Source organism: Chelmon rostratus, chromosome 18, assembly GCF_017976325.1.
Source record: "Chelmon rostratus isolate fCheRos1 chromosome 18, fCheRos1.pri, whole genome shotgun sequence".
In the NCBI taxonomy this organism is placed as follows: Eukaryota; Metazoa; Chordata; class Actinopteri; order Chaetodontiformes; family Chaetodontidae; genus Chelmon; species Chelmon rostratus.
This window is the reverse complement of record NC_055675.1, coordinates 6,966,175-6,990,196: the sequence shown is the minus strand read 5'-3', so window position 1 is coordinate 6,990,196 and position 24,022 is coordinate 6,966,175. Positions and strand designations below refer to the sequence as shown.

Here is a 24,022-nt window from a genome sequence, read left to right as displayed (position 1 = left end):
AACAGGGGGCTGCATAATTAGTACTTCTACATTGATTATTTAAGTGCATCTTGCTGTTAGACTTGTAGACTTTCAGTTTCATTCTTCCACTGGTGCAACCTACTTATCTAAATCTGTAGAAAAAAGATCACAGAGGCTCAAACTCGTGGCTGATTGGAAGGTTGCAAGTTAATGCAAAAGCTCAGCAGGACTTTCATTTTGAAGGATAAAACATGCAAAACCACTGGCAAGTTCCTTTGGAAATATGGAGAGGAGTGAGATACAGGGTGATAGATATTACTGTATGACACCCCCACGTTATGAAATGCATCACCAAGTTAAGTTTGTACGAAAATGATGCAAAACAATCCTCTTTTTAAATAGAAACATATTTTCCACTGGGTAAAGTGTGTTTCTTCCTGCTGAAGGTCCCAGCAATAATTGTGACGGCTTCATTTTCCATACAGCTTTTCTGCAGTGGACTTTAAAGTCAAGTACAAGAAAAAGCATGTAGATCACTGTCGCCTCCTTTTGATGCTCTCCTCTGTGGGTTATTGTTTGAAATGTGTAAACACTTCCTGCTTGGCATCGGGGCCAGGTTTTTCAGATTGTTTTGATCTGGAGCCGCGCTGTAAAGAAACGGATTTGGACAGCGTAGAAAAACACAGCCAGCTCCGGGCAGTGTTTACTGTTCCTATGGATGTACATTTGGGGATGACTGCATAAACAGGCCTGATTTAGGCCTTGCAGGATGAGGGGGGGGCAAACACTGTCAGAATCAATGGCTTGTAGTTTGAGCGTACAGAATCAGAGCCGACTGTTGACTGTTTGTGAAAATCACGCAGGCTGGCCGCATCCTTTCTCCATCCATCTTTTCTTTTCTTCTTTCTTGCTTGTTGTCTATCTGACAATCTCACGCACACTCGCTGACCTGAAACTGGGCTGAGACAGAGAAGTAACTATAAAGGATGAGCTGATAGATTAGGAAGGGTCCACACAACCGAGAGTCCGGTTCACTCAAGTTCTGCTCCTGTAGTCTTTGGCCCCACGTCATCTTCTCTTTCACTCTGCCCCTCCAATCTTCCGACAAGGGCTTCCTCTCGCACGTGGATGAACTTGAGCCACGTTCGAGATCAGGCGATCAATCACTATGCAGCTTGACATGAGCGCATCTCCGCTGAGTTGGCACGACGACAAAGCCATCAAAAGATGAGGACATGACTCAAAAGAGTAACTTAGTCTGTGTCGCGTGCAGCTGATTTTCCTGTACCATATCGTAAGCTTGCTAAGGCTACACTGACGGCAAGGAGAAGAAACAGTCCTGCATGGAGCTAAATGTAAAAAAAAACATCTGTCATGTATTCCGTTTTTTTGTATGAATTAAACAAACAAGTTCTGAAATGTCTGTGTCTTAAATCTCAATGCTTTAGAGGTGCTAGCATATAGATTTTATTACCTGTGAAGAGAGCCAGGCTAGCTGTTTCCCCCGGTTTCCAGTCTTTATGCTAAGCTAAGCTAACCAAATATTTACCATAAAACCCTGAGTGTGGTATCAATCTTCTCATCTAACTCTCAAGAAGAAAGCGAATAAGTGTAATTCCTACCATGTCGAAATATTCCTTTAAACTTACCTGACAAGAATTTGTAATTGTAAATAAGACTTTAATTTATATGCGTATAAACAGACATAATGTACATTTCAGAGCTAGAAATATTCCTGCAGTACAGAGTGAGAGGGAAATTTGAGTACGCAACCTAGCTAACCTCATTTGGTCATTTTGTTGGATGGTGTTAGCATTTTGCTTGATGTTATTAGCATTTTGCTTAGCATTTTGACAGCGTTCTGTGAGATATATTGACCACATTCCACATTTTCTCTCACTCAGTTCAAACAGGACATATATCAGCAAGCTAACATTAGTTCTGTCAGTTAGCTAGTTTAGCTAGCTAAGCAGCAGTTAGACCTAGCGGCTAAAGGGCGTAGATATTTAGTAACGACTAAACGTACGTGAGAGCAAGTTTGTGCGGTGTAACGTGTTTTAATTCAGTGACTCAAAGCATTTGTGTTATAACAAGTTTAAGTTTACGAACAGGCGATGCAACTCCTGACTGAACTAAATGTAGCCACGCAAATCCACTCCCACTTGCCAGTCTGAGCCGGAGTGACATCAAAGGTCATGTCGACAAGGCGCCAACATTCACACCTCAAGTCAATACCGTGACCTCGTTTCATGTGATCCCGCGCTGCGAAATTAAATGCGGGGAGACAGCCATCAAGATAATTTGCAGTTTATCCTTCCTCCCGCAGGGAGAGACCTCTCCTTGAGTCAAGGTTCATGGACGTTACCGACAGGGAGGCGGGTTTGACCCACAAGCTTAAAAGGTGCAAGTTGGCTCTGAACGTCTCACACTGGCCCCGTGATTAAAACATAATATTGATTTTTACACCGGTTTAGTCCTCCGGTTAGTGGCACAGCCCAGCTCTGACCTTCATTAAGCAGTCAGAAAACAATTACCCAGCCTCTCCTGCACAGACACTGGCAGGGTCAGGGGTGGCGCTGGATTGTAGAGGATTATTACTTTCATAGTGGGATTCAGTTCAAACAGGCTCCGGGGAGGAGGAAGGGAGCTGAGGGGAGAGGATGCGGGCGGAAGAGACGCGAGGGCTCACTCCTCTTCATTTTCAATCCTTGTCTCTTTTAGTTTCTCTTCTTCCTCCTTCCTCTTCCCAGTCTGTCTCATCCGCCTCATGCCCTAACTCTCTCCCTTCACTCTTGCCTTTTATTGCCTCTCTCTTTCTCCCTGCCTGTGTGTGTGTGTGTGTGTGTGTGTGTCTCACTTCCTGTCATGTGTGAGAGAGAGTGAGGTTGCCTGTGGAGGTATAATTGTAGAGTTAGGAGTAAAGTGAATTAGAGTTGACTTGACTGTGGAGGCACTGGCACCGTCTTCCCAGCAATTATGTGTGTGTGGATGTGCGTGTGTGTGTCTGCAATTAAACCCTGTCTCTGTATGTAACCGCTTGTATAAGCAGTGTCACAGTGTTGATCTGTTGAAGTGGTTAGGTATGAGTGGGTGCCCCTCTTTGTCTGTCTTTACATGTGTGCATCCTTCTTGTGTGGTTCTGTGTGTGTGTGTGTGTGTGTGTGTGTGTGTGTGTGTGTGTGTGTGTGTGTGTGTGTTAGCCTCCTGGGTACTGACCATGTGCATGGCGTCCTGGCGCTGGGGCAGTGAGGACAGCTGGGACTCTGAGTGGTAGAGGGTCATTCCCTTCCTCAGGGCACGAAGGTCACCTGGGTTACACTGCTGAGCACAAAACAAACACAAAAAGCAGAGGTTCAGGCTCACATCAAATGATAAATACTCTGAGCGTTGCTTATCTGCATGCCAATTAATCTAAATGATTAATCCGACAACCAAAATAAGATAATAAACACTGAATCTTTCCTATGTCACATGTTTTTTAAGCTCTTATGCTTTTGAGCCCCAGTAATTTTTTACTTTTTAAAAATGTTCACATTTTTCCATCCTACCTGTGACTCAAAATCAATTTATTTGCATCTGTTGGTGTTAATACAGCTAGTACGTTCATAGAGACATAACTCTATATCACAACTACTGCTGTGCAAAAACCTAAATTTGTCTTGAGCGATACTGGATTTTTGAGGCCAATACTGGTATTGATATTTTAGAGTTTCTCTAAGTATCCTGTTAATATTTAAGAATTCTGGATATCTAACACTCAAACAATAAACCTGTCACTGTCTCTAAACTACCTCATGCATACTGTATCTTTGTCATTGACTAACATGTCTGCAGATATACGCACATCGGCAATACATTAAAATTTGTCTGTAATACATCTACTTGCAGTTTATTGCTCTAACTCTTACATTTGAATAATGATGTGATATTTTATAGCCGAAGAAAAAACTTTTATTATCCATTATCAAAGATGACTTTAACAGGAAACAGTCAAGTGTGTAGTGTAAACAGCACTTAAGTGAGAAAAATGAGTTCAACATACACACATGAATGCTGCCAGTAAACACTGCTGCAGTGCACACATGCTTGCCAACACACTAGGGCTGGATTAAGAAAAAAAGTTTATTTGTATGATTCCATAACAATTCTTAAAAATCCTGAGGTCAATCTTTGCATATGTGCCTTTTTCTAAGTAAACATGTACATCTGTGCTGGATGTTGCTGAATGTGTAGGCAGCTGTTACCTAGCGCTTCAGTTACGAATGAGTTAAACGTAAAATAGTGCACTTTGTGGAGCTCGAGATATTGCAACGTGCACAAAAAGGTTGTGTAAGGATACAAAGTAATGCAGATGATAGTCTGCTGCTGCTTTCAGCTTCTGTCCTCTGTGCTCAAAGTGATAATGAAAGTGTTTGACTCCGCTGAAGCATCCGGTACTGACTTTTTAAACACGCATAATCACGACGCCCTTGCAGGAGCTGCAGGTCTTTTATTATTCTTGCTCAACTGTTTTGCACATGCCCAGATGTGCCACGTTTGAATCATTATGCACTTACCAAAGAAAATCCTTGGCCCAGTTTTCTAAGGTTGCTCACTTGTTGAATGCAACATTGGTATTTATCTGATGTAACCGAATCAACGACAGGTTAACTGAATTGAATTGGAAGATCGGTGCCGATATCCACTTCTGCAACATACACGCTAACACCAACATATCTCTCTTCATTAAGAAGGCTCTGTCTCCCGCCTACACTTGCACTCCAAACCGCCACTCTGACGCCATCGCTTTGAGCACTTCATTTGCAAAGCCGGTTTTTATTTGTTGCTACATAAATGGCACTCCAGTGCGCTGGGCTGCATCCGGTTGTGTCGTCATCGAGGGCCGTTACGCAGGGACAGAGTTCCTAAGATTTGTCCTCATTAGCAGCCAAAGACCACGGGTACCTGGGGGCGGTAACCAGCCTGGCTTCTCTCTGTAGGCAGGAACACGGCAACACCGCGGTTCCTTATGACATTTCTCCTGTCACGCACCAGTGTTCCCTCAGCGCGAGGCGCGGCGTGTGAGCACACGTGATGCCCGGGAGCGCTCTGGCAATAAATAGCCCCGATGAGCTGTTGGGGGGGTGCGTCTGTGAATGCGTGGACATTGTGCTGTATTGTCTGCCGCCGCATTATCTCTCTGTGTGTCACACAGGTGCACAGTCACACACACAGTTTGCACACACACACACACAAATCAGCATTCCCCTTGTCCTCTCTGTCCTTTGATATCCCCCCTCCTCTCCTCGCCTCTTCTCTTGCAGCTTAGCATCCTGCCAGTGTTCCTCTAACCTTTCACAATCCTTCCCTTGGCACTTTCTATCCTTTGGCTTTCCATATTCATGCCCTCAATTCTGCACCTTTGCTGGCTTCTCTGTGTCATTTCCCCAGGCTTTGTGTCCGCCAGCAAGCTATGCCCTAAATGTCACATCTGGAGGAGAAACATAAACGCACAATCCATGAAATGAACACATCTGTCAAGTGAATAAGAAGACTTAGCGAGACCAGATCAGTTTCCTGACAAGGTCTCCGTCGTCTAAAGAACAGTCCTCTTAGGCTAAGTCCAGCTTTACAAACCGACGCACGTCTCCGACTTTTTCATTCCCTTCCTGACTTGACCTTGACCGCCGGGACCGACAAAGCCATTTGTTTGCAAGACAGCCGGGGACAGCTGACCCTCTGCAGTCTTCTTGGCTAAAGCCGAGGCCCCTCCGTCTATCCATCCATCACAGTGTTCTTGGTGCTGACAGGAGAAGCTGTGGACGTCACACATCATTTCCTGTTTGAGTTATGAGGGGCAGGGGTGATGCCGCCTTGACAAAAGGGTAGAGAGGATAGCAGCGCGTCCCGAGTGATAGTGAAATAAGGAACAGAACTGGTTTAATCTGTAACCTGTGCTAATGTTTAGGGGCATAATGCTCTTTCTTTATTCCTGTGTTTGCCTCGCACTGCAGCTTTAGCCTCAATGCTTTTAGCACAATATGATGTATGCAGCCATCAAGACTATATTTAAGGCCCCTTGTACAGGGTTCTTGCCTTCAAACGAGTCAGCTGAAGATATTAAGCCACCCACAGAAGGCATTTTTCAACTAAATCATGGAGAAAACGTTACTAAGAACTTCTAATGGTACCTCTGCCACAGTTTTGACTGTAAACCGCATTGTGTGACGTGTGAGGACGGGAAGCTCGACAAGCGTAGCGACAAAACCATGTTCCAATCCATCTTCTTTTGGCCCATATGACCTCTCAGTCAGTCAGTCAATCAAATTGCAGCTCTCTATTAACCTCTTTCACCATTCAAGTCCACTAGACCCTACTGCAGTCCAGCCTCACAAAGCCAGCTCGATCAGGCTGCAGCTAAGCGTCAGCTGGATCTCTCGTATAAATCATTCAATCCTCAGAGTCACACTGAGCCGCAGCCGTGGAAGCCGCAGACTGTCCAACACTTCGCTGAGCTCATGGAGATAAAGCAAGGCCGAAAGACACAGGAAATCCGAGCGGGAGACAAGTTACAGAGCACAACACGTGCACGCGTGTTGCTGGGCATGTCTGAGTCTGAGCGTGCTCGTGAGCACACCTGTTTTCCTCATCGTGTTCACACCTGCGCCGTGTTGGCCCTTGTTAATATTTACCGTGGGACCTGGTTGTTAACTCCCTCCCTTTCTCCCTTTAGTACAGTAAAATCCTTCAGCCGAGCCTGTTTGGAGGGTCAGCATTCCAGCGATAAGAGGCTATTGTTTCCTCCAGGCTCCACACAACTTCCACAGGGCCGGTTTCATAACACAGGAAGTTAGGCAATATGTCCATTGAGGAAACTAATCCATTGTAGCAATTCCACCTGCTAGGTTATTGCGTAAGAGTCACATTGAATAGCAAACTCAAGCTCTATTTTTTCCATTATTTACTGGAGTGCACTTGTGTATTCACTACCCATCTTACTATTTAATGGAAAGTTTATTCATGACACAACCATCAAGACAGTATCTTTTAACTCCATTCATTCATTCTTCAGTCGCTCTCACACACCAGTTGTCGGCCATGCATTATAGATACCTGGATCTACCTGTGTTGCCCCTGCATCTTTAATTATTCAGCGCACCAGACGTCCCGACAAGCCGAGACAAGCGTGTGTTATTTATGCACCGAAGCACAATGTGGCATTCATTCACCTGGGGTGCCCCGCACCGAACACCGACTGCGCTCTGCAAAACAGCTCCAAGGGCAGAGGAGAGGCTTTCCTGCCAAGATAGGCCACATACAAGCAGGGCCACCTGTGCTCATTCATTAGCATAGCATGCTAGCAGCGCATATCAGGGACTGGACCCGGAAGCAACACCCCTACAAGGTTGTGCGATCCTGTTCCTTTAGGCTTGTAACACTGACAGTCTGTCACACAGGTGATTCAGTTCTATGGCGAGAAATGATCGCATCGTGTCTGTACAATAAATATGAAGGTACAGCCAGCAGCTACTTTGCTTAGCTTAGCATAAAGACTGGAAACTGCTCTACCCAAAGGTAACAAAATGCCTACCGCCAGAGCCTTTAAGGCTCACTATTTAACATGTTATAATTGGTTTATTGAATCTGTACAAAAAAAATGAGTTTAAAAATAGAGAAATTGTGGTTATGTGCAGAATATCTCTTGGCCAGGTCAAGTGACTTTCTGGAGTCTTACCCAAATTAAACTGCCCAAACTGCTGAGCTGTTCCTATAAACGTCACCATAAAGTTGATTCAGCACCTGTGTGACAGTGTCAACATAAAGTCGGCATTATAGCGTTCAACATTACCGCCGCGGAGTGCACTGCATTGTACAGGCGTTGCTTTTATCGTGTCCACCTTCTGCATACGAGAAAGCAACAAGCTGAAAGCTGAGAAAAAGTCCCACCACTAAACAGAGAACAGAGAGAAAAGGCAAAAGAGGCTCAACCAGCAGAGGAGCCAACAAACAGTGACATTCCTGAGAGTTACCTTTTTCGTCTGTATCTGTGATAAACTATACCGGCTATAAGCCTAGGGAGAGAAAAACAGTGTATTGGTTCATTATTTGATTATTGTCCATGATTAACAGCAATGGCAGCATCTGTTTTCTTCTGGGCTCCACAGTAAGATGGTGATATTTAAGCTTTTACAGAGCAGCAACACAATCGTCTTATGTTTTACAGTGTTCGATTAACAGGTGTTATTCTATTACTGCTGTAAGTTCTATCACTGCAAAAACATCATCATCCCAAACTCAAATCTTAAGAAAAGAAACAGAAAAAAACACATGACTTCAACTGTGAACCAGGACTATTATTGGACTTTAAGAAGCGGGGTCATATTATATGTCTTGACTGCTGCGAGACAATGTGCAGCACCTAATTGGAGCAGTTAAGGGCTAATTATGAGGCTCATTCACTGTAGGTTTCATATCAGCGATTCCAGCCTACACCCTCTGCCCATATGTGAATCTGCAGGGAGATAAGTGGGGAGAGAGAAATCACTTTTAAAAAAAGAATAAAGGCTTCGAATCAAAAAGCCATTTAAACTGTGAAATTCCAGCTCTGAGTGTGTGCAGCCTGACTCGCATTCAAATGAACCGAACCACATCCCAAAACAGGACAAATCATACATAAAAGAATATTTTAGATGAATATTTACTAATAACTAATGAGCCACAACTTTGAGTTGATCCCAGTTTGATCCCACTAATACGACCAATTCATATGTTTTTTTAGTTTCAGCACGAGTACACCGTCTGTGCTCGTGTGCGTGTAACACACACCTCTGCAGACTGACATGTGAACTCCTCGTGAACCAGACCAGAAATCCACCCTCCTTCCTTCTCACACCCCCACCTCCACTCACTCAACCCTCCATCCTCAAATTTGGGAGAAGTCAGAGCAAGGTCAACTTTGGGAGAAATGCTTTGCTCTGTCACCGTCACTTAATGCCTCATCCCCCTCCTCTCTCCTCCTCTCATCTCTCCTCCGCTCCCACAGTTCGCCTCGGGGGCTAACATCACCGCTCGCTACTGAAGCTCACTGACTCCCCATGAATTAAACATGGATAAACATATTCTCCAACTAACAGGCAGGCTGTTGTGAGGGGGTGGCTTCACAGAGGCATCAGGCAACCACTTTATCTCATCGCAGCTGCCTATCACATGTTTCTGGTGAGTTGGGAAGTTGCACAAGAGCTGTTTCGTGAGGGGATAAGTTCAAATAGTGCTGGACTGGGCGACTAGCGCAACCCGGCGACACTTGCACGCACAGTATGAGCAGCGTCTGCACGCATGCACCTCACCTGCGAGAGGAGCTTGTTGTTATCGTCCTCCAGGATCCGCACTTTAGTCTCCAGCTGCCTGATGTAGTTGGAGGAGGAATCTGGAGGAGAGACGGAGAAGACAAGAGGGGAAGGAGAAGCGGTTAGCATTTCAAAGACCTCGAATGGAAAACAGGCAGGCATGGCCGCCGGAGCAAAAGGGCCGCACAGTGCTGTGCACTTTGAGAGACCCCCAGAGCTCATTCTCCAAATGAGGAGGTTCACATCACAGTGAAAGTCGAAATCCTTGACTTCATAGAACAATATGAGGACTGATGTTGCAGTTTGTTGAGGAATCATGGGAATTTCATTAGTTTTGTAAGTATTAGGTCTTAAATCTACTTATTAAGCTAATGAGAAATAAAGGCAGCAGGTATCGGAAATAATTCTAGTAGGGCAACTAACACTTCAATGATCAATCAATTTGTTATCTTTACAATGTGTAATAATTAGATAAAAAACACATCAGATAGCAGTGACAAATGCCAGCTAGTATTTCATTGCTGTGTTGTGTCACATTGTCAGATTTCTTGTTTTGATCAACCAGCAGTCAAAAAGCGAAGGATTCTCGAGAAGCTGAAAACAGCAGATATTTAGCATTCGTCCTAACGATTCCCTCCTGACGATTAATGTCCTGTCGAGTGACTCTGAGCCCAAAGTTTACGCATGTTGGCTTTCAGGAAAACTGTTAACTACAGCGAGTGTTATTCTACAGACCCATCTGCCATGTATAGTGCCTTGTACAAAGCCCTCATGTGCTAAAAAAAAAATAGTTGTAGCCTGATGTCAAGGGTCAAGCTCTGAGCGTTCCCACCCAGATTAGCAGTGCTTGACCTAACTTTTGACCTCATACTTGACTGGGGCCATTTCCCAGTTTGGCCCACATTGTCCTGCGCCACTCATTCATCCCGAAAAAAAAACATCATATTTGATGATATTTGCTGCAAAACTGTCTCCTTACTGTGTACACCTAACACGCAATGTAAGCACGGCCTAATTGCTCCACAGAGATTCCCTCAACGGCATTCAGCGCCAACATGAATCAACTCCACAGAGTTCAAACCAGGAACAGGAGCTGCGTGAAGAGCGGAGGTGCAGTTAGACTCGGTAGGTGGCACGGAGCCTGTTATCTAAAAAGGCATATTTAATTTAAAGTGAGTTCAAAGACGAGGTGCGCACAGGAAGCGCACTCCGGCAACCAGGCGCCGCGCACACAGCTTTGTTTTATTTTGTTTTCTAAGTGGAGGTACAGAGAGACAGAGCGTGTGATGGGTAGATGCAACAGAGCTGACGGGGAGGCTGCAGATGAGACGGCTGGGTTGTGTTGAGATGCAGATGAGAAGTCGCTTCTGTGAGGTACAGCACACACACACACACACACACACACACACACACACACACACACACACACATAAAATCACAGCTTGTTGCATCCATGAAGTAACTCTGACCTTAGTTTGTTAATATTTGACTGACCCTAACAAGTCTCACCAGCCTGCAGTAATGTAACCTTGTTGAGAAGCACTTTGCAACCAGGGGGCGCTATTCTTCATAAATCCAAATTCATAAAGACACACACACACCCCTGGCAGCCTGGATTCTTTAGGTTTGCAAAGGCACACAGCCACAGATAAAGGCTGCACCCTTGTGTCACACATAGGTGAATATACAGTATGTTTATATACACCTACTATAGAAGGTTTTGGTCAGTTTTCTGCAGGACTCTGACTTCCAAAACATCATGTGAAACTAGAAACCCAGTTTCCTCCATCAGGGTCATAGATTAGAGAAACCAGGTTAACATATGGAGCTAAACCAGTTCCTAATCCAGTTTAACAGTTTAATATAAAGTCTGACTCACTATAGAGGACAACTTATAATTTCCACTGCTGAGAAGCAAACTTCATGTGAAATTCAGACACTTAAACTGTGTGCTCTCTCAGTACCGAGCCTGTCGTCTCACTTTAGCATCAGTCCAAAGGCTCCACATCATTAATACACTGGACCAGCTGCGTATAAGCACATCTGTTGTGTTCATGCACACAAGAAAGTTGTGAAGAGAAATCAGGCGAAAGCAGGACTAAAACAGAAATCCCTAATTAAAAAGCGTGGCATGTACTGATGTGACACCAGTGTCTTTAAAGATGCCTCTTTGAATTTAAGTTACATAATCCACCAATTTATGATAGCACAAAGGCGTGAATTAAAAAACAAAGAGAAAGAAATTCTGATTTGCTACTGAGCCGATCCTTCTCCCACGACCAGAGAGCAAAGAGGGGTAAGTGACAGCAGCCCCAGCGGGGCCTGCAGGCCTATCTGTGTCCAGCCACTTGACTTTTTAGGAGGGCCGGTGCAGACAGGGCTGTCAGCTGGCTGGTTGGACAGCTAGAGGAGGAGGCTGCGGTGGCCAGAGCTGCTAATCCTCTCTTCCTGCCTTGTGACCCCCTAATCTGGATTCATCTGCCGGCCTGACCTGCGGCCAGATCTCAAGCTGATTAGGATGAAGGTTCCTCAGCCTTCAGTCATCACCAGCGCACTCAAACAACAAAGAGAGGAGCCTCAGAAAGCTGGAGAGGACGGAAAATGAATGTTTGTTGCTTTTTTTTTTTTCTTTACCCCCTCAGATGTGAGTATATTTAGATTACTTACAGAGATTAAGATCTCGCCATCAGTAATCCAATAAACTCAAAAGTCATCTGAGTCTGTCAGGCTTATTTTTTTTATCTCCTTAGAACTAATTAAACAAAAATCAAGATAAGCAATCAAAGATAAATGCTGATTTAACAGCTCAGGCGTGCTCTATTTGACTAGAGAAACCCAGAGTTGGCCTGCAGTGAGGAATCCCACTGTCATGAACAGTCTTCACATACCACAGCTCTCCCCTGCACTCCCCGCCTCTGAGCCTTTGATGTGCTATAGGGGGGGTTATGGTGAATCTCAGAGCGCATCACTTCAGCATCACACATGACATGATTAAGTGGTCCTGCTTAAATATGTGCAGATCTGCCGTGGGAACATTCACAGGAACACACAGCATGCACAAAAACGCCTCGACACCTCCCGTACACACACGCACACACACACACACACACAAAAACAGTGTACACATGCACAGAGCCGCAGGGATCCGCTAGGAGAATCCAGCCGTCACCCTCTCTTTAACACCCGGCTCCACAGTCATCCTGGTGGGAGATGGGGTCAGGCAATTAAAGTGGCTCCCTGGCTCCGCTGCCCCCTCCTCCATCCTTTTATCCCCTCCGTGCCTCGGGCTTCAGATACTGTCCCCGCCACTCCTCCACGGAGCTGGGGGAAAAAGCTACAGATCATACGGGGATAGCGTAGCCGAAGCCAAAATAATTACCCTGCAAAACTCAGCCCTGCATCCACTCCTTTATACACAACAAGCACCCAGGGAGAGGCCATTATTACTTATGCATAACCTGAATGCGATCTTAAGAGCTGATAAAGTGAGTACAAGGGGCTGCGGAGTGGTAGGAAAGTAAAAGTGTCCAACCAAGCAGCAAACAGTACAGAGAGAGAGGGAGAGAGGGGCAAAGACAGAAGGGAAAACCTCGTCCTCACAAGGCACATGTAAGCTATTTTTACCTCTGCACAAGTGTTGTTTACCGAGTGAATTGAGAGCATGTGAGAGCTCTTAATGTGAGGGCATGTGTGTGTTTGTGTGCATGAGGGACAAAAAGGTGACGCAGACAGTGGCGCGAGTCCGCCCCCCCCTCTGCGCGTCACTTCGGATCACGTCAGTGCCGCTGTGACCCACTTCCAGCGGCCACTCCCTCCTTAACTGCGCTCTGCTCCCCGTTTCCCTCTCTTTCTGCTTTTATTACATCCCTCTGCTTTGACTTCCCCGTCCATTGTGTTCATCTTCTGCTTGTAAAGAGTGCACAACTATTTTGGTCAACTTAGGTATTTGTTGGAGGGGGAGGGTTGTTTTTCGTTGCTTTTGCGTAATAAAGGCCAAGCTCCCCAGAACTTGGTGCAATCAGGTCATGACCTCAACTGGTTCTTTGTGTCCTACTGTGCTCCACACTACCAAACTCTCCCCATCTGCCCACTAAAGCTCACTGTGCTCCAGCACCATACCACAGTTGGTCAGCGTCACATTGTTCGCAGGGGTTTTCAGATAGTTTCGTGGTTACTTGGAATGAAGCCAGCAGAACTAAAACTGTGCAAGAAGGTGTTGTGTTGTTAGAAAAAAAAAAGCAACCACAGTATTTTTAAGATCTGCACCATAAGCATGAAAGTTCATTCTTGACCTCAGAAGTAGCAGTTTGACACAATCCCAACTCGGAGGCCGCAAGATTTTTCCAGAGACAGAGTCTTCATCAGCGGATGGAGTTTGCTCAGTTATCTTGGGAAATGTGGACTGTGATATGGTTGAAAGACCAGACAAGCTTGTAAGTGAATTGGTTTAGTGCATTCAGATCTATCACAGGCTTCTTAAAGGACCAGTGTGTTTTCAAGTGTAAGCTCCTTAACTACAAATCATCGACCAACCAATCACTGGTTCTTGCTGATTTCCCTGTGAGCAGCAAACTCTCCTAAAAGACAAAAACAACCAATGAGTTGTGAGGTCAAACCTTCATATCTTTCACAGTCCTGATTTCGGATAACATACTTTTTAGGGGACATTCTGAATCTCTTCCTTGCATTTCTATCATGCCTTTCCACCTCTACATCTGTTCTTGCTCTCTGTCACGCTCTCCCTATATACGTTTCAACTCCCAGTATGGGGGCAGTGCGGGTGGTGAGTTTATTGGAGGTCAAGGCAGGCCACTCTTTCAGCAGCAAAAAGGGAAGTACGGGCGGAAATCACGGAGCCAGGCGTGCTGGTAATAGGGGTGCTGCACGAATTAGGACGTCTAAAATTAGACCACACATGTACAAATTTACACTGGGCGTTTAGCTGATGCTGACAGAAATGTTACAATTAGAGCAAAAGCCAGCCTCCACGCTGTTGACTCCAAGGTCTACGCTACATCAAAGTAGCTTTGGTAGAATTGTATGGTTAAAAGGCACCAGGCTTCCCTTATGTTTTCAAGTCGGATCCCATGGCCTACAGAAGCCTGCTGTGAATTGAAATCGCTCTGCTTTTATTATTCCTGGCTCGGCTCTCGCTTTCATCTCCCATTCAAAGCTGTATCGCAGTGTTTTAGCACAGAGACACAGATATTCTCTCAGCGACGTGTGTGCGTGCGTGTTGAGAATGAATGAGTGCTTATGTGCAGCTGTAAGGTAGGGAGTGCATGTGAGTTGCATGGGTATCTTCTGTGACTCTGTGTGTGTGTGTGTGTGTGTGTGGGAGGGAGAGCAAACAAGAGGGTTTGCGCGAGAGAGGGGATTTTTAAACTCGTCTGTGATTATACTGTATGTGTGTATGTGTGCTCATGGCAGGAGGTTGGGTCAATTACCTCAAGATGTTGAAGAAAGAGCAGAAACAGTCTCTCCCTCTCCTTTCTCTGCTACAACACCCAAGTCGAAGTACAGTGAACTCATGAAATCTGACCTCACTGGCTGCAGAATGTCTAGTTTATTACACAAAAAAACATCTCCATTAACCAGCAACTTCCAAAACCTCGAGAAAAATCTGAGGCCCACCTTAAAAACTGAAAAAAAAGGGAGGGAGTGATGAAAAACAGAGGGAAAAGGGATGTGAAGAGAGAAAAAGAAACAAAGGAGAGAGGCACCGCTGCCTCTAGTCAGACCCTGGTGCCAGCCAGGCGAGCAGGCTCAGAGGGAAAGACATGGTTTGACGCTGGTACGTTAGATTTGCAACTAACATTTATTTTCATTAGTGATTAAGCGGCTGATTGTCGTCCATAAATTTAGCTTATAAAATGGTGGGAAATAGTGAAAATCACAGCTTCCTAGAGCCCAATGTGATCAAGCTGCGTGTTTCCTCCAGCTGACTTTCTTTAATGTTCCAGCTGAGTCATTTAAAAAAGATGTAAAACTGTATTTTTCACTTCTACCAGAGCAAAGAATGATGGCTAACCAATGAGTTCAGGAAATGCAACGCAACTCTTTCCTACTTTGCACTGCAGCTGTTGCAGTTTCCCTTGGGGTAAATAAAGTTCTGTCTTATCTTCTAATGTGAGGTCTCCGTTGAAGAGTTTGACAGGGGCTGCTGGAACATAAACTGTGCAAACCAATAAAAAGCAGGAGCAGAGCTGCTAACATTTAGGTAAACTTCATACAGCAGCACCCAGGACCAGCTCCCACACAGTAAACAAACCTGCAACCCCTCAAAACAGCGTAGTCAGCGAATAATATGCTGCTTGGCTTTGGACATAATGCCAGGTTACTGCTGTGGCTTGTAAACTAGTTAGCAGCACATGCTAACAATTGCATCTTGCAACTTTTAAAACCACTCTTTACACTTTTGCTTTCATTTATTTGGCTTTGGGAAGACGACCAAGTTTCTTTCTTGCAGCTCTACGCACACTCTTTTGGCATGTGGAGAAATCCAAAGCATAGTTACGGTTGCTAAGCTGTACCACATGTATGATTGGGTAGGAGTGGTAGGAGTTTCAGCTCATCCATTAATTGTTTCAGCTCTGTGTTACTTATTTCCTACAGTCAAAGCAGACTGCACATAGCAACACATTTCAAAGAAGAGCTGAGAAATGATGTGCGCACCTACGTGAGTGTAGGCAGGTTTGAGGTGTGTACTGCATGCATGCGTGGGTCTGATGCACTTGCATTTGTAGCTGCATGCCCCTCTTGCGTGCCAGTATGAACTGTGCGCGCGTGTGTGTATGCACGCATGCGTTTGGTCTGCATGCAAGCGTGTGCGTGCCACCACTGCTTGGCCGCTCAGCGCTCGGTCATAGCCAGGGCAGGCCGACCAGAGGAACAGAGACGAACAAGTTAAGTGGGCACCCATGCTGCATTAATGAGGGGGATGGCAGAACCTGGCAACCCAAGCACGTAAACCACGGGCCCCTGGAAGGGCTTCAAAGGCTCGACTGGCTCATCAGCTGGCGGGGAGCTAACCCCATCTGACAAGACATGGCACCCGCTCTAAGGGAGAGAGAACGCCTCACCTCCCCACGCACTCTCTGGTGTGTGTTTAAGTGCGCATGTGTGTGTAGTAAGACGTGCTTTTTCATGTGCATGTGAATGTGTCTCAGTGTGTGTGTGTGTCTGCATGTGAAATCAGCGCTGTATTACTTCATGCTTGAGGAGAGGAGACCCATGCTGAGTGACTAGTGTGAAAGTGCCTTACACTTCAAAAAGGCAGCCTGTGTGTACCGACATCTCTTAAACATTGACCAGGTGAAATCAGCTGTTTAATCCTCTGCTGCTTGTCAACAGCGAGGCCAGTCGGGCCTCACATACAACCAGCGACGGCTCAGTCGGGCTCATCCAATCAGCACTGAATTTTCCCACTGAGTGAAGTAACAGGCCATAAGAAATCGCCTGCGTCAAATACAAAACTGTGAGAAGAGATTTTGCTTCTGCTCAGAAATATTTAGCCCACTTTTGTGCAGCACGGCAGCAGCATAGTTTCACGAAGCAGTGGAAACCAGACTGCTGATTGGCAGTGAGGGGAGCTCGCACCTTGACCACATGCATGGACTCAATAAACAAGCTGTGTGTTCACTGTTAAAGAGTAATACTTCAGGTGTGGTCAGTGTTTCCTACCTGGCCTTACTTTGCCACTGGCTAAAATGTATTCTGTCAACCTGGAAAACAACCTCTTAAATAGTAAAGAAGTTAACTTTCTAAAGTATAGCTTTAAGTATGGCAATTAGTCCATTCTCCAGTCAAGTTCAACTAGGCCTGTAAACGATTATTCTTAATTCAAATATATATTTGAATTGTAAAAAAATGCAGTTTTATTTTGTTTCTGTTGCGTTTGAATGAAGTGCAGTTTATGATGATAAAATTATTGTTTCTGTAAATGGAGTCTGGTGGCTTTGGCGAGAGCGATATAGGGACGGTTTCTGGTTAAACCAAAAGGATCTTACTCTTAAAAAAAAGGGATTATTTCCATAATGTTGTCAGACACTCAGAATAACAATCTGAGCCTGTCAGTGGCAAAAACAAACACTTTAAGTGGACGTACATTGATGGATCACATTGCAGCCTGTTTGGTGGCTGCCGTCTGTAGCGCACTCATTAAATACTGGGAAAACTTCATAAATTGTGGTCTCCATTAGTCACTTGGACACAACAATATTGGAAAATAAGGTCCATAATCAAATAATGTGCGGCCAGAACTCCAGTTTGTCTGGGACATTGAAATCTTCCAGGACATGTGGATCGGCACCAGTTGGAAACTCTGCAGCACAACGGCTCTTTCATCGACAGAAGATGAAATGTAGGTCACGCTGAAATGAGCCAATAATTCAGCAACACAGTACGGGACGTCATTAGTTTGTTTTGTAATGTGCAGGTATGTAGAAAAGATGTTTATGTTGAAATAATAATTGTATTGGTTTTCACTCTTCAAGACATAATGCGCAAAAATAGATATTCAAATGCTTCAAACCCGTGTGGTTTTTCTTTAGAAGGAACTTTTGTCAATTTTGCCAGCCCTCCATTCAACCAACAGACAATGAATCATCGATTGACAGAAAAGTAATTGGCAGCAATTTTGATAATAAATGTTGTCATTTAAGTCATTAGTAAAAATGGCAAAAATGTGGCTCTTCCAGCAGCTTCCTGATTGCACGCTGTACTTGTTCTTTATTGTTTTGTACAAAAGTAAATTGAGCATCTTTGCTTTTGTTTGTCAGAAAAAAGGCATTTTGAATACATTAGTTTTGAGAAAAGCTTGGAAATGGGCATGTTTAGCAGAGCAGGGATAAGGAACAATTTTATTATTAAATTTCATAAAGAAACAGCAGATTAATTAATTAACTAATGACAATTAGCATTAGTTGCAGCCAAAGTCAGACACAGCCTCTCAGTCTGCACTCTTACAGCAGAGACGTTTCTGCCACCTGGGACTATCATCATATGGAATGAATTTTTTTATTTTCCTGTTTCTCCAGTAACTTCCTGCAGTGGAAACGCCCTTCAAATGATGGCCCAGAGTCCCGACTGAACAGCAGAAGAATTTAGATGTGGTGTCTCACTCAGATAGTACCGTCCATCCTTCTTCACCTCTACTGTGTTCTGCCATTTGTCAACGTTCTCCATCTGTCCAGAAGAGTTCAGCGCAAACACATTACAAAATAGGTGGTGACACGCACGAAGCAGGCCGAACCTCATTTCCTCTCATATTTCCTGACATAAATCAATCTGACCGTCTGGATAAAACAGAGGTTCATGAATAATCAGTATTGACGTAATCTAATTACACACACTAATCACAGCATGTTATGCATGTAATTACATCCACTTCAGTCATTCAAAGTTGTGTCGAGGTCAGCTGGGGCTCTTTAATGTATCAAAGGTTGTTAATGTCGATTGAGTGGAAATTGAAGGCCGGTATAAATCTCTCAAGTCTAGCTATTGATCGGTCTGTCGGCATCCTTAGTGGGAGGCAGGAGGGAGGGGCAGACAGAGAAGCAGTTTATTTATAGGTATTCCAGCAGACAGTAACACAGACATGTGTCTCGGTGCTATCACACATCCTGTCCGGCAAAGTGATGCGTCCCTCCCCTGTCTCCTCGGCTCGTCGTCACCACCCTCGCAGGGTCAGCGGACGCCGCCACGCGCCCGCAGCTGCGCGCGCTCGGCCGAAGATGTGTGTATGCATGTGTGACGTTGGTGAGCGTCTGTGATTACGTGCGCTCAGCGTGAGCCGGTGTGTTAATGCGCGGGTGTGATTTTTAAATAACAAGCTCGCTCTTCATTATGAACATTACGTGCAGGTAGGGAATAAAACCTTGTAAAAGCGAAAACCGACATGCATTGATTGACTGTAACAACAGTGATCGAGCAGCAGTGCCACAGCTCATTTGTTTCATAGGCGATCAGGCCACTTGTAAAGCTGGTGCCCTATGCCCTTAATCTTTTGATTAGGCTAGAAGAATGGCAATCTGGCAGCCAGTCGGGTTTAATCCCATGAAATCAAAGCTCTGGGTTTAAATTTGGTCCACACCCTTAATTACGGTCAATGTGTGTGTGTGTGGTGGCTATTCTATTGTGAAACAAAACAGAGATTAGTGACATTTGGAGATGGATTGGATGTAAGCCATTGTTTACAGGAAACCAGGAGCTATGGTGCAGATTCTTCAACATCTTTCAAACCTGTGTTAAACATGTTAATAAAGTCAGGAGGTAAACTATGTTTCAAGCATATTTGCGATTGGTCATACCTTGATGGGAGCCATCTGGTACACATCTACTAAGAGTTTCTAGAGCGAATAAGAAGCTGTGTCAAATATTTTCTTATTCCAAGACGTAAAAAGCTTCTCGCCCTATCACGCTCATTGACACTCATGGCCCTGAGAGTCAGGGGTCATAACTCCTGACTGGTTCAGGGACGGGACACTGCATTCCTTTGGATCAGTCAACCACTTAGATTTTCTGCCTGCACAGAAGGACATGGTGGTAAATCACTGTGGGATTAAAATGCTACAGCGCTTTTCCCCGATTTGTTTTAAATGGCAGTGCACACAGCTGCACAATCCCCTTTGTTTAAATACATTTAAGTATCATCCAGCCATTTAGATGGGATGACTCGCTGTGGTGATTACACATCTTTCGCTTGCAGGAATTAGGAATATTTACTTGTTGGTTAAAGTGGGGTTAAATCATGCGCTTTGCAACCGAAAACATGTGGAAAATGTCGGCTAAAACAGCAATTTTACCTAACAGATGCGCAGATATGTTGCCTGTAAACGTCTGGATGTCATCAGCGTGATGCCCCACAGCGTCCACGGAAGGCTCTGCAGAAGATGCTTGAGGAGATGGCTGGCTTTACCTCGCACAACCCACAACCCGCCGCAGTGTGTAAACAAACACCAGAGGGCATTGTGGGTAGAGAACGTCCTCCCGCAGCCCACGGCCCTCTTTAACCTCATTCCTCTGCCCGTTACCACGGTATCACCACAGCAAAGCCCATGGCAACCCTCATTTGCATAAATCTGCATGCCTCCCCGTTCCTTTAAAAGACCGTCTGACTGACTGCTGAGCTGGCAAAGGTTGTGCTTATGTAAGCAGAGTCTAACAGCTAGGAGTTAGATGGTAATACAGAGAACCTTCAATAAGTATAACCCTGAAACCCCTTTATTACCGGCCTCTGAAAATCCCATCTGCGATGTGGGTTCTGATGCAATCTGCAAACAGGCGCTTCTTCCAATCCAGTGAAAATAACCTTTTCTTTCCAGTGACCTCATCTAGTGGTTTCATTACTGTTTACATGAATAATAACCGCCTGCGATTTCATTCTAATGCAAATCGCAGAGAAAGGGGGAGCAGGCAAGATTCAACTTGTGGCTCTGCTATTTAATCCAAGTGCTGACAAAATGCAGCTCTGTTTTTGTTGCCTATATGTCTAAACAAAGCATCACCTAGGACACAATGAATAAAATCTCCCAAAATTGCGCCGCAAAAAAGACACTCGTCAGATTAATCCTTCGCTGTAATTTCAGCAAAATGTGTAATTACTGGAGAGAAGGCTAAGCTCTCAAATGAAGCGAGTCGGAGAATCAAAACCCCATCCATTCACCGGTGTCATCTGGAGCTTTACCAACTATTAACCGAGCACTGATGGATAAAAGGGATCTCTGAAGGGCTATTAGCGCTGTAATTGCCACAAAGAGAAAGAGGTCTTACGTAAGAGCTGCCCAGATAGACAGTTATCTTATCCCAATGACGGCTAAAATTGGATTGATGTTGGACTTGAGTTCCATAGCCTTTGACTCGCCCCGACAACAGCGTTTTGAGATGTGGCGAAACGAAGCGAAGGCGACAGCGCTTATACTCGGCAGTCGTCGGGAAAGAGGCCATTAGAAAGGAAACAGGAGAATGAGAGCGAGACGTACATGCAGTAGGAGCAGGGAGACAAGAGATACTGTGCAGACAGGACAGGAACAGGCATAATAACCGAGGGAATTCTATTACATCCCATCATGAATGGTTAGCGCTGGCTCAGGGGTTCATCCAGGTCTGCACTACAAAAGAAAACAAGGCTAGCCAGGACTCATTATCCATGTCACTGAATTTATCCCTTCAGAGTGTTTCTGAGGGATTTTTCAACTCGAAATCACTCAGCGTGTCTGTTGCAGACATCCTCATCCTCATTCAGTGAAGAACAGGCTGAAACATATGCAAACAGGGGCGTGATGCTAACACACACGTGCACAGAGGCAGGCTATTTTTACCACATACACCCCCCACCCCCAAATCTCCGTGCAAGACGCAGCGGCAGCAAAATAACATTTTAATCTTTGAGGAGTCTGCACACACACACACACACACACACTCTCTCTCTTCCCCCATGCCGATGGCAAGCAGCTTCAGACAGAGAGAGAGAGCACATGTGCATCTGTGTATGTTTGCGAGTGTGAAAGATGCACTCAAAGGTGTGAAACGTCACAGAGAGGGAGAGTCAAGTGAGCGTGAATGCCAGCGACCTTTTTAAAGGCAAACCTTTACGAGCTCTGACAGGCAAACATCAGGTCTGCCGGGCCGTGGGCTGCGCCGCGCCGACAACATGCTTTACTAACACGTGTCATGTTTGTCGGAGCATTCCCAAAGCGCCTGATCTCGTCTAATTGCTCGCAGTTCAGATTGACCTGGAGCGCGGCGTGCTCTCCAAAATGGTCTGTTTGTCTCTTCACATCCGCGTCGCCTTTACTTTAACACCTGGGCTAACGGGATTGGTTGATGAACAACAACTGAAAAATCAACAACGATTTCACTTAATCGTGAAAAAGTTATTTGAAATTAAACTTTTCATGTGACGCAGCTTCTCCAGAGTGCCGATTTGCAGCTTTTCTTTATCTCCCGTCAATAAGTGTGTTTCTGTGCACCTGTTTTTCTGCACATATTTCAATTTGCTTATGAAACAAACCTGCGTGGAAACACCAGACATTCAAAAGAAACTTAAAATATTGCAAAAAATGTTGGACCTATAAAGACTAATAACTGTCCAAGGTATCACTCCTTATTAAATGAAGCTTTTCTTAAAATGACTGATGATGATGATGATTATTATCAAAGTCTAGGTCTGATGAGGAGACACGATTGACATCCAATTGTTCAGTATCATGAGTATAACACATTGTGGCGTGTTGAATTCTTCTATGCCGACGGCAAAGACACACTGTGTGCTGGCTGAATGTGTGCGAGAGCTCTACAGGTGTCCAATAAATAAAAATAAGTAATGACAAAACGAGCAGCAACTCAACCTGACACAGCTCCAGTCATGTGCTCGTGATTAATCACACCAGCGCACGTTTAATTGCGGCTAATGAATGGCTTCATTAAGCAGCGTCATTGCAAACATCAACCCTTCTTCCGCCCTAAAGGCAATAATGTCATTTACAACTGCTGCCTGTGTCAAACGCGTTTCAAATTTAGGACATTACATTTGATCGGATGATGGAGTGGATTATGGCATTATACATATCCTGTAGAGCAGTGCATGGGGGGGTTAAATGTCATTATACACTGTGCTGTGGTATATCATAAGGGTCCTGATTCCATAACTGCCACTGCAGCACTGAAGCTCTTCATCCTTTTAATAGGCCTAAACCCCACCTCTGACTTTATAGCCATTAGGTTTATTAGTGTAGCTCACACAGGGGGCGAAGAGACACACACACACACACCCACACAGAGGAGAATCACAGGAACAAATTCCATTAGGAGACGACTGGTTTATAGACAGATGGTTCACCTGCCTACAATCAATCTGATGAAGACTGCAGTACAGAGGGAGTGCATCTCACACTCTCTCGCACGTACACATGCACGTGCACACAAACACACCTCATGAAACCTAATGGAAACTCGTCAAGTGGTAATTTTATTATGTAATACCTCCCCGACACCCCATCGGCAGGTCGTCAAGTCACGCTTTCTCACTTTATGATGCATGGCTATCATTTACACAGCAGGGTGGTTACAGAGGCAGTTTGCCTTGATACGTCCTCTGACAGGGCAGAATCAGAAGCCGGCCCCATCAATCTAACAGCCGCAGTCTTTGAAGATTTTTTGGAGTCTGGGTCCCATAAATGAAATGCAAAACAGCGAAATGTGTTCCCAAACTATAAAATAAAACTGTTTGTGACTGGAAAATTACAGCTGTGGCTGAAGCTGATATGCTGCCACTGGATTCCAAAGCCACTGAACTGCAGGAGACGGTTGAATAAAATGTTCAGGCTACTGGGTAAACAGTGTGATCATTTGATTTGATGAATCCCTTAAAACGGACTCCAAAAAGACAATGTCAAGAGCTCCAAAATGAAGTTTGACAGCTTTAGAAGTGCTGATACCTTTGCAGAAAGGTGACGGATGCTCAAAATTGTACTATTTTTGTGTGTAAACACCCCGTCCTTCTCTGCTGCGAGGCTGTTTGTCCACTAAAAGTCAGCCGGCACACCTCCGTTAGCTCAGAGACCTTTGCAGCCACAGGCAAAAGGCACCAGAGACGAGCCAACAGCACAAGCCAAACTAACTTTACCTTGGACAGCACAGTCGGGTCAGACACTGCTTGGCCTCCATTGTCTGCCGCGGAGCCAGCTGTCCTTTGGGAGCTGCCGTGTCAGCTCGCATTAGCCGCGAGTGACACA

The 24,022-nt window shown here is 45.0% G+C and overlaps 1 protein-coding gene across 3 annotated transcripts in view; it reads right to left on the bottom strand.

Annotated features, from left to right (window-relative positions):
• Positions 1-24,022, bottom strand: part of ccdc85cb (coiled-coil domain containing 85C, b) — a 46,426-nt gene that overhangs the window by 5,890 nt on the left and 16,514 nt on the right. Inside the window, exons 2-4 of one of the 3 annotated variants that reach the window (XM_041958192.1) lie at positions 9,288-9,367; positions 7,971-8,012; positions 3,178-3,282 (exon numbers count right to left, since the gene is read on the bottom strand). In XM_041958192.1, the coding sequence (XP_041814126.1) occupies positions 3,178-3,282; positions 7,971-8,012; positions 9,288-9,367 (227 nt within the window). The remainder of the gene's footprint in view (positions 1-3,177; positions 3,283-7,970; positions 8,013-9,287; positions 9,368-24,022) is intronic. The other 2 variants (XM_041958193.1, XM_041958194.1) reach the window with 2 other exon arrangements.